General features: G+C 45.9%; 1 protein-coding gene across 1 annotated transcript in view; it reads left to right on the top strand.

Annotated features, from left to right (window-relative positions):
• LOC102447344 (ectonucleotide pyrophosphatase/phosphodiesterase family member 7-like) overlaps positions 1 to 15,219 on the top strand; it is a 42,038-nt gene extending 26,819 nt beyond the window's left edge. Inside the window, exons 3-5 of the mRNA XM_089782254.1 lie at positions 4,003 to 4,131; positions 5,258 to 5,884; positions 14,878 to 15,219. Coding sequence (XP_089638380.1) covers positions 4,003 to 4,131; positions 5,258 to 5,884; positions 14,878 to 15,219 — 1,098 coding nt within the window. The remainder of the gene's footprint in view (positions 1 to 4,002; positions 4,132 to 5,257; positions 5,885 to 14,877) is intronic.
• Positions 15,220 to 17,902: the final 2,683 nt, after the last annotated feature.

The raw sequence follows: 17,902 nt of genomic DNA, 5'->3' as shown, positions 1-17,902 counted from the left end.
CATGACTAGAATGCGAGCTGCAGTTTAGTTTTACAAGTATGGAGCCCTTTCATGCCATTATTACTCAGCACACAACACACGCTGAAAGGCCACACTTGCTTAAGAGGCCACATGGGCCAGTGGAGTTGGATGAACTGAAGGGCAAGAGACTCACTTGCATTTTAATCCTATTTCTTGGTCATGATCTTGACATTTCACTTCTCTGCCTGGGTGTGTAAATCGGAGATAATACTCTATTGATCGACTACTTGTGCGATTAATTAGTTAAGCTCTGGAAAGCATTTTTAAAGTGCTGAAACTCACGCTAATGCTCACAAAGCCCATCAGTGACTGGTACCCTAATAGCGGCGAGGCCTCCAGCGTATTTGGACAATAGCCCAATGGATAATAAATGAAAGGCTGATAATGCACAGATCCTGGCACAAGAGGTTGGCTCCTTTCCCCATCCTGCCACTTCCCATATGCCAGGTTTCTCGCCGCTTCCAATCCTTCCTTTACACCCACTTCTTCCACTAAGCCCTCTAGTGCACATCCTTGTGGACTCTGCTCCTGATCTCCCCTCATTGAAGTCAATGGCTCTCCTGCCACTGATTTCAGTGGAATGAATTGAGGTCTAAATCTGGGCATTTTGGAGCCTGTGTAGAATGCATCTATTCAAATTAGACGTCACACCTCTCAAGTGAAGGAACCGCTTTTACTGGAGATAAGGAAACACCATGTTATGCAAAGTACCTTCACCTCTCAGAATCCACCCTTGCTCCCAGGCTGGCCTCAATTTGCATCCTGTAAATTAATCTCCCACTTGAATTTAAACTTAAAAAAGAAATCCAGTTACCCTGGAGCTAACCAGACAATAGCCAAATGTCCCATACAAATCCTTTGCTTGTTTGTGCTTCCTTCTTCATTATTCCTTTGTCTGTATTCGGCCCATTGATATTGCAAGTGCCTACAGTGTGGGAAAATGCATCTTCTTACATGTCTATAACAGAATACCCACCAAGAGCATCACTAGAAATAATCCAGGGTGCCATCCAATAAACTTTAAAGAGCTGGGAAAATCATCATTGTCACGAAAATTCAAATTTTTAATGCTGGCACCATCTTTGTCCTCCTTTATGGAACAGAGTGATGGAAATGAACAACCGAGATTGGTTTGCTCTGAGATTGGTTAGGACTTCTTTTGTTGCAAGAAACTCTTCCTGGGGGATTCTGAACATCTTCCCCAGGCATGCACTTTGGAATGAGGGGATCTTACCCATCGAAAGCATCCAATACAGCAGGCATGTCCAAAGTCCGGCCCGCGGGCCAGTTGCGGCCCGTGTTCCGGTTTAATATGGCCCCACAGGTAATTTGGCAATATCTATCTTTTATGGCCCCCAACGAATCCATATGTATTGAGATGAATACATTGTAAAATCTCAGTTAATGTCAGTTGGTATAAATCAGTTATAAATATATTTGGACACAACATGTATACTTGGTGTTATGTTCCTGTTCATATTTTTTTAACTTAAAAGTTGACAGACAACCTTTATTACCAATAATATGTAATGTACTTTACAATGTTCCTGACATATATTTCAGCTTCTTGGATTTTTTTTTCATCTGGCCTTCAGATATGAAAGGCAGAGTGATTTAACACCTGTTTAGATTTGTCATCCATGTGACGAAATGAAAAGTATGCTGTTTGCAATAAACTTTGCATAAAATAGTTAATTTGCATTTAATTTTAATGGTTCAAAGAATGTCAGGCAAAATGGTCGGCCCTCACGCATGTTCACTTCATCAAATCTGGCCCTCTTTGAAAAAAGTTTGGACACCCCTGCAATACAGTAAGAGGATTACAGACAGATCCACCAAGAGGGAGGGGTGAAAAAGGGCAGTTGCCCTGGGGCTTAGAAATTCAAGCGGGCCCAGGGCTCCCAATTGTGACAGCTGGAGCCCCAGCCTTTTAAATGGCCCCTGGAGCAGCTTTAATGGCTGGGGAGGCAGCCCCTCCCGTTCCATGCAAGGCCCCGCCCCTTCTGGGAGCAGAGGGCCAGCCCCTTCCCATCTTGCCCAGGGGCTCCGGAGGCTGTCAGCACCCTGATCACAGAGGCCGCATTTAGGACAGGTTCTGAGAATGCCCCAACATGGCTTCCATGGTGAGTCATAATACAGACACCACTTGGAAAGAGAAAAGGGAAAAACCTAGAAAAGTATCATGAAGAACAAGAGAGAGAGAAGCCAAATCCATCAACATCACACTCAAACCTGAACAGATTAGCACACGACCACAGTGGCTGAGAAGTTGGCCGCTCTATGCCCTCGGGCTGCAGGAGGGCAAAGGAAGAATATACAATATGTGGGGTACTTATAGCCCACTCTATTAGCCTCATTTAGCACGGACACTTTAATTGACAATATATTTTCTATTATTTTCCTTCTCCTTCCCTCCTCATCTCTTCTCTTTATCAAGCCACCGGATCCGGCCCGCGGAGGCAGCGGGAAGCCCCAGCCAGGCTCCCCTGCTTGCCCCACAGTCCCGCGCACTGGGCAGAAATGCAGCTGCAGGGCTCCATTTCTATTTTAAAATTGGAGGGGAGGGGGAAAGTTTCAGAAGCCGCCCTGTCCCTAGCACAATCCTATTGGCCAGTTCCTGACCAGAAAGCAGCCAATGGGAGCTGCTTATTGGAATAACAGACAGCCAAGAAGAACCACCCCCTCTCCTGGGCTCAGTTATTCAATGAAGCACATGGCCAGGCAAGCAGGCAGGCAGGCTGGCTGGCTGGCTGGCTAGGAAACATTTTAAGCTCTGCAGGAAGGCAAGCTATTTTGGCAGCTGGCAAGTAAGTCTCTTGGCCACAGCCTGCTTCTGGCACTGCAGCCCTTTCCCGCCCCAACCCTCTACCTCCCCTCACATTCAACATACCCAAACCCTCTGTGCCCCTTTTACACCCATACCCCTGCCCAGATCTGGCACCCCAATCTCCTGCCCCAGATCACAATCCCCTCCTTCCCTAGGTCACATCCCAAACCTCTGCATTCCAGTCCCCTGCCTTAGGTCACAACCGCCTCCTTCACCCAAACTCTCTCCCAGACTCCAGTTCCCTTCCTGCACCCCAGTCCCTTACCCCACACTCCCTCCTGCACCCACCTCCATCCCAGACCCCGCATCTCCTCCGTTAATATCACGGAAGAGTCAAGAATCAGAGGGGTAGCCGTGTAAGTCTGAATCTGCAAAAGCGGCGAGGAGTGGAAGAGTGTGGCCCTCGATCACTTGCCAAAATCTTGCAGTGGCTCCCTGTCAAAAATTATTGCCCACCCCTGCTCTAAGGTGCTGCAGAACTATGTGTTGTTTAAGTTTATACATTATGTCAGGGGTTCTCAAACTTTGTCATACTGCGACCCTCCTCTAAGTTGCTCACGGCCCCCCGGAGGGCTGGGACCCACAGTTTGAGAAATGCAGCATTATGTAATATGATTGCAGCTGTGCCATGTTCCATATTCATCTCCACAGCACCAATTCTCATGATTTTATCATTTCTTTCATATTATTCTATGTAGGGTATGTCTACACTGCCACCCTAGTTCGAACTAGGGTGGCTAATGTAGGCATTCGAACTTGCAAATGAAGCCCGGGATTTAAATATCCCAGGCTCTATTTGCATGTTCCCGGGCACCGCCATTTTTAAATGCCCCGTAGTTCGAACTCCTGGCCCACGGCTACACGCGGCACGGACTAGGTAGTTCGAATTAAAGCTCCTAATTTGAACTACCGTTACTCCTCCTGCAATGAGGAATAACGGTAGTTCAAACTAGGGTGGCAGTGTAGACATACCCATATTTCCTAAAGCCCCAGATCCTGGTGTCATGTTATTTCATGATGGTCCCTGCTTTCATTAAGGATTCCATTTCTGGCCCTCAAGGTGGCAGAGGAAAGCTGGAAAACATGAACACCAATCACTTCAGAGCAAGACGACAACTTAAAACATCCCAACATCACTTATTTGTATTACTTAGTCCCATGATGTTGGGACCCTGATTCATGAATGTTCAGTATTTGGACTTGGCATTTCTGGAAGCAACGGTGTGACTCTAGTTTATCATTATAAAAGAGCAAACAAAGATGCAAGTCTCTCTGAACCTCACGTGAGTTGGATCTGGATTCAGATCTCAAGTTAGCAGTTCAAGCCTTTTCCTAATTATAATTCTCAACTCCCAGTCTCCCTTTGCCTATGTCAATGTTCCCACACAACCCAAACCAAATTCTCGCTTCCTCCTTGTTTTGTTCTTCAATATTTCTAGTTTCTTTGAATTGCACACACTAATATTCTACCATCCAGAAGTGCACATAATTCATTAAAGATGTATTTCATGCAATTTTTACATAAGAATAGCCATACAGGGTCAGACCAAAGGTCCATCTAGCCCAGTGTCCTGTCTTCCAACAGTGGCCAATGCCAGATGCGCAGAGGGAGTGAACAGAACAAGGAATCATCACATGATCCTTCTCCTGTCACCATTTCCAGCCTCTGACAAACAGAGGCTAGGGACACCATTCCTACCCATCTTGGCTAATAAGTATTGATGGGCTTCTCCTCCACAAATTTATCTAGTTATTTTTTGAACCTAGTTAAAGTCCTGGTCTTCACAACATCCTCTGGCAAGGAGTTCCACAGGTTGACTGTGGAATCAATCAATCAGTTCCAGATGTACAGCCTGAAATCTTCCTCATTGCAGCTTCTTTCGTGATTCACCGCCAGAGGACTTCAATCCTTTTTTGAATGGGGGTAACTGAATAGAGGGAGTCTGGTAGAAGATAATTTGTTTTCCATATTTATTCATAACTTGACCTGTTTGTTCTGAGTCTACCACTAACATGTCAATAATATGTATAGCAGTGATTTTTTTAGGGGGAGAGGAGGAGGGAGTTGGGGAAACAACTGGAGCGGAAGAAGGGGTAAAAGTGGATATGTACATCCAGTCTACCCATCCCTGAAGAACTAAGATAAGACTGCAAGCTTTTTCCACATGTCATCAAATTATGTGCAGTTATTTTTAAAGAGCTACACTTTGTATTAGTCGTAAGAGCTATGTTCATTTGCATTTTTCTTGAGTTTTATATTCCGATCATACAGTACATTTAGCTCTCATGTTCTGAAATCTGTTTAATACACTTGTATAGTACACAGCTGTCAGAAGTAATTGACATTATAGATTTTGCCCTGTTATTAACACAGTACAAATATCACCTTCCATTTATTCAATTTTTCAGGGGAAAAAAACAGCCTCATTCCATTATCCTGGCGGTGGTGCAACTTACAAGGGGCAGCCGGTCCACAGAACTCTCGTAGAGTCGTTTGATCACCCTGACAGCAATGAGACCGAGTGGAGAGAGAACATTGACATGGTTATGAGCTGGTTTACCAAAGAGAACTTTGATTTTGTCACCCTTTACTATGGAGAACCTGACCAGGTAGGGCACAAAAAGGGTCCTGAAACAGAAGACAGAAAGCTTATTATTCAACAGATTGATAGGACCATTGGCTACCTTGTGGAAGCTATTGAGAAACACAGCTTGAAGGAGAAGTTGAATGTCATCATTACTTCCGATCATGGAATGACCACAGTAAAAAAGAAGCCTGCAGTACAGGAGATATTATTGTCCAACTACATCAAATTCAGAAACTTGACCAAGTTTGACATACTGGACTATGGGGGCTTTGGGATGATATCCCCCAAGGCAGGAAAACAGGAGGAAATTTACCAGGCACTGAAGAATGCTCATCCTCATCTAAAAGTGTATAAAAAAGAAGAGTTTCCTGAACATTTCCACTATGCAAAACACGAACGAGTTTTACCGATCCTTGTTTATGGCGACCTTGGTTACAGTGTTAATTCGGTGAGTTCATTATTGAATCTAAAGCCACAGTCACGTTTCTTGGCAGTCACAGAGTAACCTTTAGAAGACTGCACAGACTAGTCGCCTTACAGTGTTGCTCATCAGCTGTAATTGGGGTTGGATTTGCTCCATAAAAAAAAAATGTTTCTAGTGCTGGTACAGGTTGAAACTCCCAAATCCAAGTCTCTCTGGTCCGACAACATCCATGGTAAAGCAGGGCCACAGATGTTGCTGGACAAAAGAGCCCCAGAGCAACGCAGGTGCTGGGGAGTCCTGGCTGGGCCAGGTAGCATCTTGCCCTGCCCGGGGAACCCCCAGCATTAGCGAGGCCACATGGTGGGGGAGCCCCGGCTGGGGAACCCCTGGATGCAGCCCAGCTACCTGCAGCCCGGTGGCCCCAGCCAGGAATCCTGGCAAACTCCCGGTGGCAGCAGGGTCGGGGTGACCAGGTAGCCTCCTCAGGGGACCCCCAGCTGAAGCGGGGCTGGCGGAGGCGGGAAGCCCTGGCTAGGGAACCCGCAGAATCCCCAGCGTCAGCAGGGTGACCCCAGCAGTAGGGCGGGATGGCCAGGTGGCCCAGGCTGGGGAACCCCCGGCAGCAGCAGGGCCAGCGGTGCTGGAGAGCCCCAGCCAGTAATCCCGGGAAACACCGTGCAGCAGCAGGACTGGGAGGCAGGGCACCCCAGGGGTATGTCTACACTACCCTCCTAGTTCGAACTAGGAGGGTAATGTAGGCATACCGCACTTGCAAATGAAGCCCGGGATTTGAATTTCCTGGGCTTCATTTGCATAAGCGGGGAGCCGCCATTTTTAAAACCCCGCTGGTTCGAACCCCGTGCAGCACAGGGCTCGAACTAGGTAGTTCGGACTAGGCTTCCTATTCCGAACTACCGGTACACCTCGTCCGAACTACCTAGTTCGAGCCCCGTGTAGCCGCGCTGCACGGGGTTCGAACCAGCGGGGTTTTAAAAATGGCAGCTCCCGGCTTATGCAAATGAAGCCCGGCAAATTCAAATCCCGGGCTTCATTTGCAAGTGCGGTATGCCTACATTACCCTCCTAGTTCGAACTAGGAGGGTAGTGTAGACATACCCAGGGAGAGGAGCCCAAGAACGGAGCAGTCAGAAGTGGAGAACTGACCTCCCCTGGTCCAGCAAACTCCCTGATCTGGGACAGCTCCGGTCCCAAGGGCGCCAGACCAGGGAGGTCCAAACTGTAATGAGGATGTATTAAATCCAGGGTACCGATTGTAGCCTCTTGGGGCAGGGACTTCTTTTTGTTAATCTGATGTTTACGCAGTGCTTAGTGTGATGGGGTACTGGTCCATGACTGCGGTTCTTAGAGCAACTCCTCTATCAATAAACGTGTGCATGCTATTTTCTCCTCTATTAATTACAGGAAAATAGCAATTCCACTTTCACAATATTTTCATTGCTACCAAGGGATGAAATGGAGTCTCCATCATTGGATGTCTTCCAGTCAAAACTGGGGACCTTTGTGGAAGACATGAATTAGTCCAGAGATGGGGAACTTTTTCTGGGCCGGGGGCCGCCGGCCCACAGACAAATCTATCGGGGGCCGCACACAAGTGAGAAGCCTCTGACTGAGAAGGAAAAAGACCCTCCTCACATTCTCCTTGCACGCCACAGTCTGGGGGCCCTGACTAGTGGACTTTGTGCACTCTAGCCCTGTGGGTGGGTCGCAGGGGGGCAGGAACACCAGCACAGGCTCCCCAACATGGGGGCCTCAGGGGGTCGCATCCAGTCCCCCTGCTGGAGGTTCCCCACCCCTAATTCAGTCACACACAGGAAACTGGGGTCAGTACAAGAACAACTGAGATCAGTTACCCAGTCTGTGCTATACCGATCAGATTACATGATCTCATGGTCCCACAAAACAATGATCACACAAAGTGAGTCACGCGAGGTTTGCCATGAAGCCACATGGACCCCACACATTTTACTTAGTCTTTGAGGGCTCTGATTTGGAATTTGGTAAAATGTGTTTGCCTTATGACCTCCGACAAATAGAACCTTATGGACAATTAAGTCATGGGGGGGGGGTGGATTTTAAATGCCAGCTCTTTTTGAGATGTTCACTTGGGCCGTGTCCAGACTCAGGGTTTTTCGGGAAAAGTAGCCTTTTCCCGAAAAAACTTCCCCTGCGTCCAGACTTCCCCTGCGTCAAATTATTTCGAAAGAACGCGGCTTTTCTTTCGATGGCGGTAAACCTCGTTTCACGAGGAAGAACGCCTTCCTTCGAAAGTTCCTCTTTCGAAGGAAGGCGTTCTTCAATGTAAAGAGGCCGTCTTCGAAAGAGAGCATCCAGACTCACTTGCTCTCTTTCGAAAAAGCGGATTTCCTCTATCGAAAGATCCGCCTGCTGTCTAGATGCGATCTTTCGAAAGATGCTCTTTCGAAAGATGCTTTCGAAAGAGCATCTTTCGAAAGAAGCCTGCAGTCTAGACACAGCCTTGGAGAAACAGAGCGAAAAGGGAGACTGAAGGGTTAAGAAAAAATCCTAAGGTCCCAATATTGATTTGAGCCCTAAATGAGTTCCAGTAAACTTTATATTGAGCCAGCATCTTAATCTGTGAAGGCCAGTACGAGTGATATGTTCAGTACATCTTTCCATCTTCATTTTAATATGCTATGGCATCTGAATGCCATGCCTCACATAGTACATCTGAAAGAGTAAGTAAGCTGAATCTCAAAATACGGGCAGGTGTAAGGATTCTGGTGAGACACTGTTCACCTGTAAGTTTGTCAGTTTAACGACACAAAGCAATTGATAGATTTTTCACAGCAGATTCGTTTCCTGGGGAAGTTTACACAATTAATTATGTAGACAGCAAATGGACATGATCCTTTACAGAACTCAGTCACGTAGGGTATGTCTACACAGCAAAGTTATTTCGAAATAACAGCCATTATTTTGAAATAACTATCCTAGCGTCTACACAGCCATTCCGTTATTTCGAAATTAACTCGAAATAGCGGAGGGCTTATTTCGAAATTGATAAACCTCATTCCACAAGGAATAGTGCCAATTTCAAAATTGCTATTTCGAAATAAGCGCTGTGTAGATGCTTATTTCGAAATAGGGGGCCTCCAGCCCTTCCCAGGGTGCCCTGCTGGCCGCCCTGGCCACAAGGCAACTTCTGACCTGATGCCCTGCCGGAACTGGTTCCAAACAGCCTTAAATGCGGTTCAACGTCCACTCACTGTGAATGCGCTATTTCGAAACAGAAAAACACTATTTCGAAATGCGTTTCGTGTGTAGACAGGTTATTTTGAAATAAGCTATTTCGTATTAACTATTTCGAAATTAGATATTTCAAAATAATGCTGTAGTGTAGACATGCCCATACACTCTCTAGCATTTTGTTTTTCTCTCATCCCACTGTCATGCACTTGGGGATTGCTTGTTTTTAAACTATTATTCTTTTCGGGAAGAGAAACAGTATCTTCACCCATGATATCATCTCTTCAGTACTGCGCTTGTTGTGAGCCAAAGACTTCATCCGCACTCAGACAAAACTCCCACCAACTAAAATTCCAATTGCATCACCATCTGGCTTCAGATGAATTGCCAGGCTTCTGCAACTTGTCAGTTAGTTGTTCTTACTTTAAAAAAGACCCATTTTGCGTAAGCCTCAGATTGAGAGTGCAAATCAATTAAGACTTTCATCATGCATACCTCCATTGCTTCACTGTATTATTTTCTTAAATCTATTTTATGCAGAAACGTATCTGTCTTGGTCATAGTCCAAATTTGCAATTGTCTGAAGCATTTGAGAGGCATTGGGTGAGCTAGATTTGATTTATGCACCTATGAATAAGTTACAATTTTTGTGATCAAGCAACTCCAGAAAAACTGGATCCACCAGCTGCAAACCTGACGGCATAGTAGCTCTCACTGAATCTTAAAAAGTAAAGCAGTTTTGAAGATCAGTGGAGCAGACTGAAAGTTGAGGTTTTTTAAATGCAGAGGTGCACATGCATTACGATAGCTCTATGACTTTTTAATGTATTTAAATGAGACAGCTGTTAAAGGAGGCTCAGTTACTGATAGCTGAGTTCAGAACAGCTGAAAATGTATCATGAACGTTCTTCGGAAGAGCAAATGCTACATATGCACAGCTTGGCTGAGCTCATCCATTTCCCAAGGCCGACACCTTCACTCCTGGGCTGAGTGGAGTGGGAGAATATTCCCATGAGGCTGATCTTTCCGAGTTCTGGCCTCTGTGATGCAAACTGAAAGAGCTGCCTTGACCTCAGTGGAGGTTCTAGTCCTTATACCAAACATGGAATTTAAGAAGTTGACCGTAAAAAGACCTAGTCCTCTATTCCAGCTTGGTTTGAAATTGTCCAAGTGATGGGACAACTTTGCTAGGAATCCTATTCTACAACCTAACATTTCACTGTCAGAAGTTCAATGTCAGTTTCACCCTATTACTTCTGACTTCTTGTGACCAGGTGTTTTGATGTTATAGGTAGAATCCCAATGTTTGGGACTTTGTCTTATATAGGTGCCTCTTACTCCCCACCACTGTTCTGATTTTACATTCTATTCTCTGGTCACCCTCTCTACTTATTTGCACATCCTAAACCAGTTCTCTCTCTTTGTATTTCCGCATGCCAACCATGTCCCCACCAACAATCCTGTCGCTTACCCTATACAACATTTACTTCTTGTGTTCCTTCCTTTGTGATCCTCCAGCTCCATGCTCACACAGCCCTTCTCTGAACCCCCTCCAGTTTCTCAGCATTTGATTGTAGGGGGTCCACAATCAAAAGTAGTATTTTAGATGTGGCTTTCCCAAGAACTGTACAGAGAGAAACTCCCACACACACACACACACATCCCACCCTGCATGGCATATGGAACCCTTAAATGTGACAACCATCACTGTATTTTACTGCCATGTTACACACCAAACTCATCTCACCTACAGCCCACTGTCATACCAAGGGCTTTATTGCTTTCCAGGTTCTCCTCATGCAGCATGTGTGTTTGGGGTTATCTTTCCCCAACTGTATTTATTTGCATGTTTCTAACTTGAATCTCATTGTTATTTACTGTGTCCAATGTCTAGTCTATTCACATCCCTTCTGCATTATCTCCTGCCCACCATGCCTCCCCCAGCTTCATTAATACTGTTTTTCTAGTGCTAATGAAGATATTAAGTAGGAACTCACCTGATTTCTTAATGCTCAGATGTCCCAAATAGTCCCTAGCCTGCTCCTTTTATAAACTAACCATCCCATCTTTCCAAACTTAGTCTTCATTGTTCTTGTGGAAACCATTTTTAAGAGGAGACTCAGCCATTTTAAACCACAGTTAATTTTATTCATAGTCTGTTTAGCAAGGGGCCTACGTGCTTGTGGAATGGGCCCCTGGCTAGCAAAAGACTTTCACAGGCAACTTTTTCTCTCTCCCCCACCCCCCCCCCCCCCCCACAAGGTTTCACTTTAGAGTTGTCAGTGGCTTCGATGTTGCTCAGTTCAAGCTACAGGCCCATTTTTGTTAATTCAGCACAGAACTCTGCCTCAGAACCATCTCTGTCTCTTGTGGATGTCCCTCCAGAGAGTTCCCTGTTGCTCTTCGGAGAGTGCCTCAAACCCTGCTTCCTTATTCCCTCACCCTCTTGCTCGCTTCCTTGGGAAGTGGCAGCAAGTGGATACCTATCTGCTAGCCAGCACTGGGCCTCTCTACCTTAAGTGAAACCATTTTATTTAATGGACTTTCCCCTCTGGCATTTATTCCTCTTTCCTCCCCCTTCTAACTTCTGCTGTAGTTCACTTATCTCTCCACGCCGTACTGACTTTGTCTGTTCTTGTGGCGTTGCCTCATGTCCTCTTAAGCTTCAGCCTAGCATTCGCTTTTTTTCAAGAGAAAGGGGACCTGTGAATTTTAGCGACGGCGTGTTCGGGGATGCACCAGTTCTCCTTTCCACGGCGGACATGCATGAAGTGTGTTTGAGAAAGTTATGAGCAACTGAAAGGAAACTGTAACTAAACTTCAACTACCCCAGACAAAAAAACACACCAGTTTTTACTCTGTTGGAGTTTTTTTGATTTAGAAACCTAGCACAAATGATACAGTAGATGTGATGGGGTTGTCCAGCGAGAAGAGAAAAAAGGCAGTGAAAGTCTGGTGTCTCGGATACTATTCTCTTTTATCCCTATTCTCTTTTGCTGTGAGAGAGACTCTGGGAGATGGCTCTGTGCCTCGGTTTACCCATTTATAGAATGAGGCTGAATTGTGGGTAATTTGTTTCCATTGGATATTGAAAAATAATCCTTAGAGTGCAAGAATGGAATATCTCCTCCAGGACTCTAAAAATCATACTAAGGTGGCAGTTCTGCCTCATTGCCAAAATAGGGATTCCTGTAATCCCTGGGTAAAACCACTATTATTTTCCTCACATGGATATTGCTATGCAACAAATATCCATTTGCCCATATTTATATGGGTATTTCCCCCTGTTGGGCTGACAGTTACAGGACAGATTTGGGGGAGACAAAAAGCTACGGAGCTTGTCCTAAAAGTGGTAGACAAATGCTCTATATAGTCTACACCAGCGGTTCCCAACCTTTTCCAGATGGGGACCCATTTTGACAATTCAGGAAGACTTGGTGACCCAAGGCAATTCAAAATGGGGGGAGTTAGGAGGCAGAGCCACCTGGGGAGAAACTAGGTGACCCTTTTGAAATGTAATGGTGACCCATATTTGGGTTCTGACCCATAGGTTGGGAAACCCTGGTCTACACGGTACCTTCCAGTTTTGTCCTCAGGAAGTATCGTCAGCTTCATCTGAGCCAAACTAATGAGCCTACAGCTACATTCTGGGATGCTCAGCAGCCAGTGAGGCAGTTCCTAACGCTTGCTGACCACTCCTGGTTAGAATTTAAATCCGAAGGGAGATTTAGATTAGACTATTGCAAATCTTTGTATCAGACAGTTCTGGTAAATTGCACTGTAACATTTTTGGAGCAATCCCCATTTTCTGCGATGGATCACTGCAGGTATTTTACCAATGCAAACCTTCCCTTCCTAAGACTTTCCTAAGTCCCCCTTTCTGTGGGGAAAATGGATTCGGGAATCAGGGGAAAGCCAGTAGCAGAGTGCAAAGCTTTGCTGGAATGACGCTTACAGCCCGTGTTACTTTTGGCAATGACATTATCACAACCTCCTACTGTTAACACCAGGGAGCTTGTCTGTGGCTTTCCCCTTGAGCCCCCAGCGGGAGGCAAAGCATCTTGGTGCTGCTCCAGGAGCACTTCAGAAAGGAGATTGGGACTTTCAAGGTCACAATCTGCCTCCCAGCTCTCCAGCTGTGCAGATGCTTCTCCTGCAGAAGGTTGCTACCTATACTTTCCCCACTGTGCCAGCATAGCCATGCAAGCCAGTGTGTGGTGGGGGGGGATGCCAAAGGTCTACTCATGCCAGCAGCTAGATGGAAGGTAATATCATAGGCTTAGGGAGAGTGCTGACTCGCACATGATCTGGGTAGCCAGCACAAGGCAGGATACGGTGTGCATTACTCACCACCCACAGGGGAGTCGAGTGTTCTGACCATTGTCTGAGTTTGACATTTCGGCAGCATATTTTAACCAAGCAAAAATACTGGGTATACTTTGGGGGTGCTACCTGGAATTCAATATCTAAGAGAGAGGAGCTGGAATTGTCACAGGTCGGTGTTACGCCTACCAAGTGCATCAATTAGCAAACTTCAAAGCATGTTTTTGAACCTAGGACTGTTCTTCACACTTTTCTTATTGGAATTGTCTTCCGCCTCCCTCAGTCGCCTTATTTTCAGCTGCATGGGGTATTTTCTTTCATAGAATCATAGAGCTGGAAGAGACCTCAGAAGGTCATCAAGTCCAGCCCCCTGCCCAAGGCAGGACCAATCCAAACTAAATCAACCCAGCCAGGGCTTTGTCAGGCCAAGACTTAAAAATCTCTAGGGATGGAGATTCCACCACTTCCGTAGGTAACTCATCCCAGTGCTTCACCCCCCTCCTAGTGAAATAGTTTTTCCCTAATCTCCAACCTAGGCCTTCCACACTGTAACTTGAGACCATTGCTCCTTGTTCTGCCATTCGTCACTACTGAGAACAGCCTCTCTCCATCCTCTTTGGAACTTTCCTTCAGGAAAAGTTATCTGCTATCAAATCCCCCCTCACTCTTCTCTTCTGCAGACTAAACAAACCCAAACTCCTGAGCCTCTCCTCATTGGTCATGTGCTCCAGCCCCCTAATCATTTTGGTTGCCCTCCGTTGGACCCTCTCCAATGCATCCACATCTATTCTATAGTGGGGGGCCCAGAACTGGACACAATACTCCAGGGCTACGTCTACATTGGCCCCTTTTCCGAAAGGGGCATGCTAATTTCACAGGTCGTAATAGGGAAATCCGCGGGGGATTTAAATATCCCCCGCGGCATTTAAATAAAAATGTCCGCCGCTTTTTTCTGGCTTTTAGAATAAGAGATCCTCTGGAAAAGGGCTTTTTTCCGGAGGATCGGGGCCAGTGTAGACGCTCTTTTCCGGCTTTTCTAAAAGCCAGAAAAAAGCGGCGGACATTTTTATTTAAATGCCGCGGGGGATATTTAAATCCCCCGCGGATTTCCCTATTACGACCTGTGAAATTAGCATGCCCCTTTCGGAAAAGGGGCCAGTGTAGACGAGCCCCAGATGTGGCCTCACCAGAGCCGAATAAAGGGGAATAATCACTTCTCTAGATCTGCTGACAATGCTCCTCCTAATGCACCCTAATATGCCATTAGCCTCATTCTTCTTTCACTACCTCTTAAATTTGTTCACATTGTTGTGTGTTGTTACCCAGCAGCTGTATTTCATCCCAGACGCAGACACATCTTCAGGTAGGACTAAGTGACTGCTGTACGGAAAGCTAGGACTGACGCAAGGCTTGGAGACGCAAGGGACTAGCTGAAGCTAAGATTAATTGATTGTTGTTTTCTTTCAGAGGATAATACTGTACATTAACAAAGGAGACCATGGGTTTGATAATGAGGATATGGACATGAAGACAATATTCAGAGCCTTTGGCCCAGATTTCAAACAGAATTACTCAGCTGAGCCCTTTGACAGTATTCACATTTATCCACTGATGTGTAAACTCCTGGGCGTCACTCCAGAGCCAAATAATGGATCGCTAGCGTTTACAGAGAAAATGCTCATTGATACTTCCCAGCCAGAGCCAAACATCCGGCTCGCTGCTATTGTTTTAAGTGCCATCGTAGCCGTGCTCGTGCTCATATTCATCTCGTCGGTGACTTGCACTGCCATCCAGCGAAAGAAAGGGTAAGTGAGAGTTTTCTTTAGGGCTTGGGTAGCCGCACTGGGGAAAAAGCATTGGAGGGACAGAGATGGAAGTTAGAAGCCTCAGGCACAGATACTACAATGCTTGGCACCGTGCGCGCACACACAGACAGGAGGATGAATAAAGCTCGAGGCTGACGCTGCGTCTGGGACCTCGAATAGGCCTTTTCATTTTTGACTCAGCATTCCCATTAGTCAAAATGGCCATCACTCTGTATCGGGTACTCAGTCTGGTAATGGGCATCAGATATCTGAGCACCTTGGAGTCTCTGGGGCCTGGTCTATACTAGACCAAGCAGGTCGGTTTAAGGTACACAATTACATCTACACATAAGCTGAGCCGTGGCGGCGTCCACCCAGCGGGAGGCTGCTGGGAGCATAAGCACCCATCAGCTTCCCTTACTCCTCACTGAAGGAGGACGACCAGATGTTGGTGGGGGCTGACTTCAGCGTTCGATTTACGGGTCCATATTAGACCCCCTAAATGGAACTCTGGAAGATCAACCTCTGGAGCGTCTGTCTTCTCAAGAGTGTAGACACGCCCCTAGTAAGGCATTAATCCTAATCACATCCCTCTAGGTTAGGAGCAAACGGAGGCACAGGGACACGAGGGGGCTTGGAAGGCTGTGGATGGTAAAGCAAAGAATTGACCTCCAGTCTCAGGACGGCACCCTTGCCATGAGGCAACCCTTTCCACTCTAAAAGGGAGGGAAAGCCCTACTAGCTGAGCTCTGAAGTCCAGGTGGATTTCCCTGCCCTCCTCTCCCCTGCCCCCAATCAGCACCAGTAATCGTGGATATCAGGAACCTTTATCTATTAGGCCTTGTGTGACTTAAGATACTAGCATGACAGGTCCTGCATCAGTGCAAAGGAACATTACTGACAGCTGTGCTACACAAGCCTCCATCAGCCAGATGTTCTTGTGCCTGAAGCTCAGGCCTTAACCATTTAACACCAAGTCACCGAGTACCACACAGCCAACTCCCCCTATCTTGGGCCATTTACACTAGCATGAAGCCGGCTGGTGATGCTATTCCTCCGGTCCAGTGACATTTTATACCCACGTCACATGGGAGGACAGGGCTGCACGAGCTGCAAGATGGTGGACAATCAGGTTCTGCTGCTTGAGGGCTGGTCTGCCCAGTAGGGTAGTGAACTCTATGGTGGGGGGAGGTGATTTTTAAAGCACGCTAATTAGGGATGCAAACGCCCCGTTAATCAGTTAAACGTTAGTTTGACCTAATGTGTAACCAGTTAACCAACCAGCAAGATCTCTCCCCTCCAGTTCCCCAACCCACTGGGCTTCCAGCCACCCACGCAGGGGCTGTTGCCCGCTCCTGGAGCTAGCCGTGCGTGGCTGGAACAGCCCTCCATCCACAGGCAGCCTCAGGCAGAGGGCTGCTCCCCAGGGTACCAGTAAGCATCACCCGGTTCCCATTCACATCCCTAATGTTAATGTGTATGAAGTGAAGTCCGCAGACCAGGCTGGTGCTCCCTAGTGCACAGCTATTTGAAACAGCACATATCAGGGACCAATTCACATGCACTGTGTTAGTATGTTATAGAAATCACATCCCTGTAAAGCACGTTATGGCGCTATGCAAACAAGTCTCTATTTGTCTCTCCATGAAACAAAGCCATCTGCCCTCTTTGGTCCTGATTTGCCTCTCTCTCACTCCCATCAATAAGGAATAACTTCACTGAGGCCAGAGTTTCAGTGGCACAAGAAATTCTACATCAGCAAATGCCACTGTTATTAACAATGGGGAATATGCAATTAAAAAGTTATCTTCTCTTCAGATGATCATTTTGCACATGTTCCGGAGAAGAGGGACAGGAGAATACATTATCATAATGAGCTTTTCCTAGAACATTGTCTGAGATTGCTAAGTGAGGCCCAGAAAAAGCACCTCCATTTAACAGTCATCTAATGCAAAAAAGGAAACTTCTAAATCCTTTTCCTCTTAAGCTTCCATAGTGTAACCTTTTTCCTCCAAGCTACTTTATGACAGCAATCAGTCTCATATCAGACTGGAACAAGACAGACTGTGCCATAAATCTCTAAACTTTCATTACTGATTAATTAATATTTATCTGTGGTAAGGAATGCAATGCAATGTGGGTGCACTTGAAAAAAAAAGGAATCAGCAAATATGAGATTTATTTTAAGGGGCACCAAGTTATTCATTGCAAATCATGTTTTATTCACGCCTTTAAAATATACAAGCACTCTTTGAAATCTCAATAAAACATTAGTTCAATCATTTTGCAGTCATAATTTAGTCATATTTCACACACACACACATTGATTATGCTGGATGAAATATATAGGTGAACATTATTACACTCAATGGAAACATTCTAGTAAACAGCACGCATCTATAGAATACTTGATTATTTAGGGTTCGCTCAGCCAGCAATTATGAAGACCATTTTTCTTATGGCTATATAGAAAATGTCAAGCAATTTTAATTGTGTTTTATATTTGTTTAGTTATTTTAAAAAGGAGTGCAGTAGCATTAACTAGAACACAGAAGGGTCTGATTCAGAGTGAGTAAAGGCAAAGCACAACCACTGAATTTCATTTTGTTAGAGCCTTCTAAAAAGTCACAATACAGTAATTACTCATTTAACACATACCCGCTAAACACGTTTTCGCAATAGCACGA

This window comes from Pelodiscus sinensis, chromosome 15, assembly GCF_052426305.1.
Source record: "Pelodiscus sinensis isolate ZL-2025 chromosome 15, ASM5242630v1, whole genome shotgun sequence".
Taxonomy (NCBI): Eukaryota; Metazoa; Chordata; order Testudines; family Trionychidae; genus Pelodiscus; species Pelodiscus sinensis.
The sequence above is the reverse complement of the archived record's forward strand: the minus strand, read 5'-3'. Positions and strand labels throughout refer to the sequence as shown.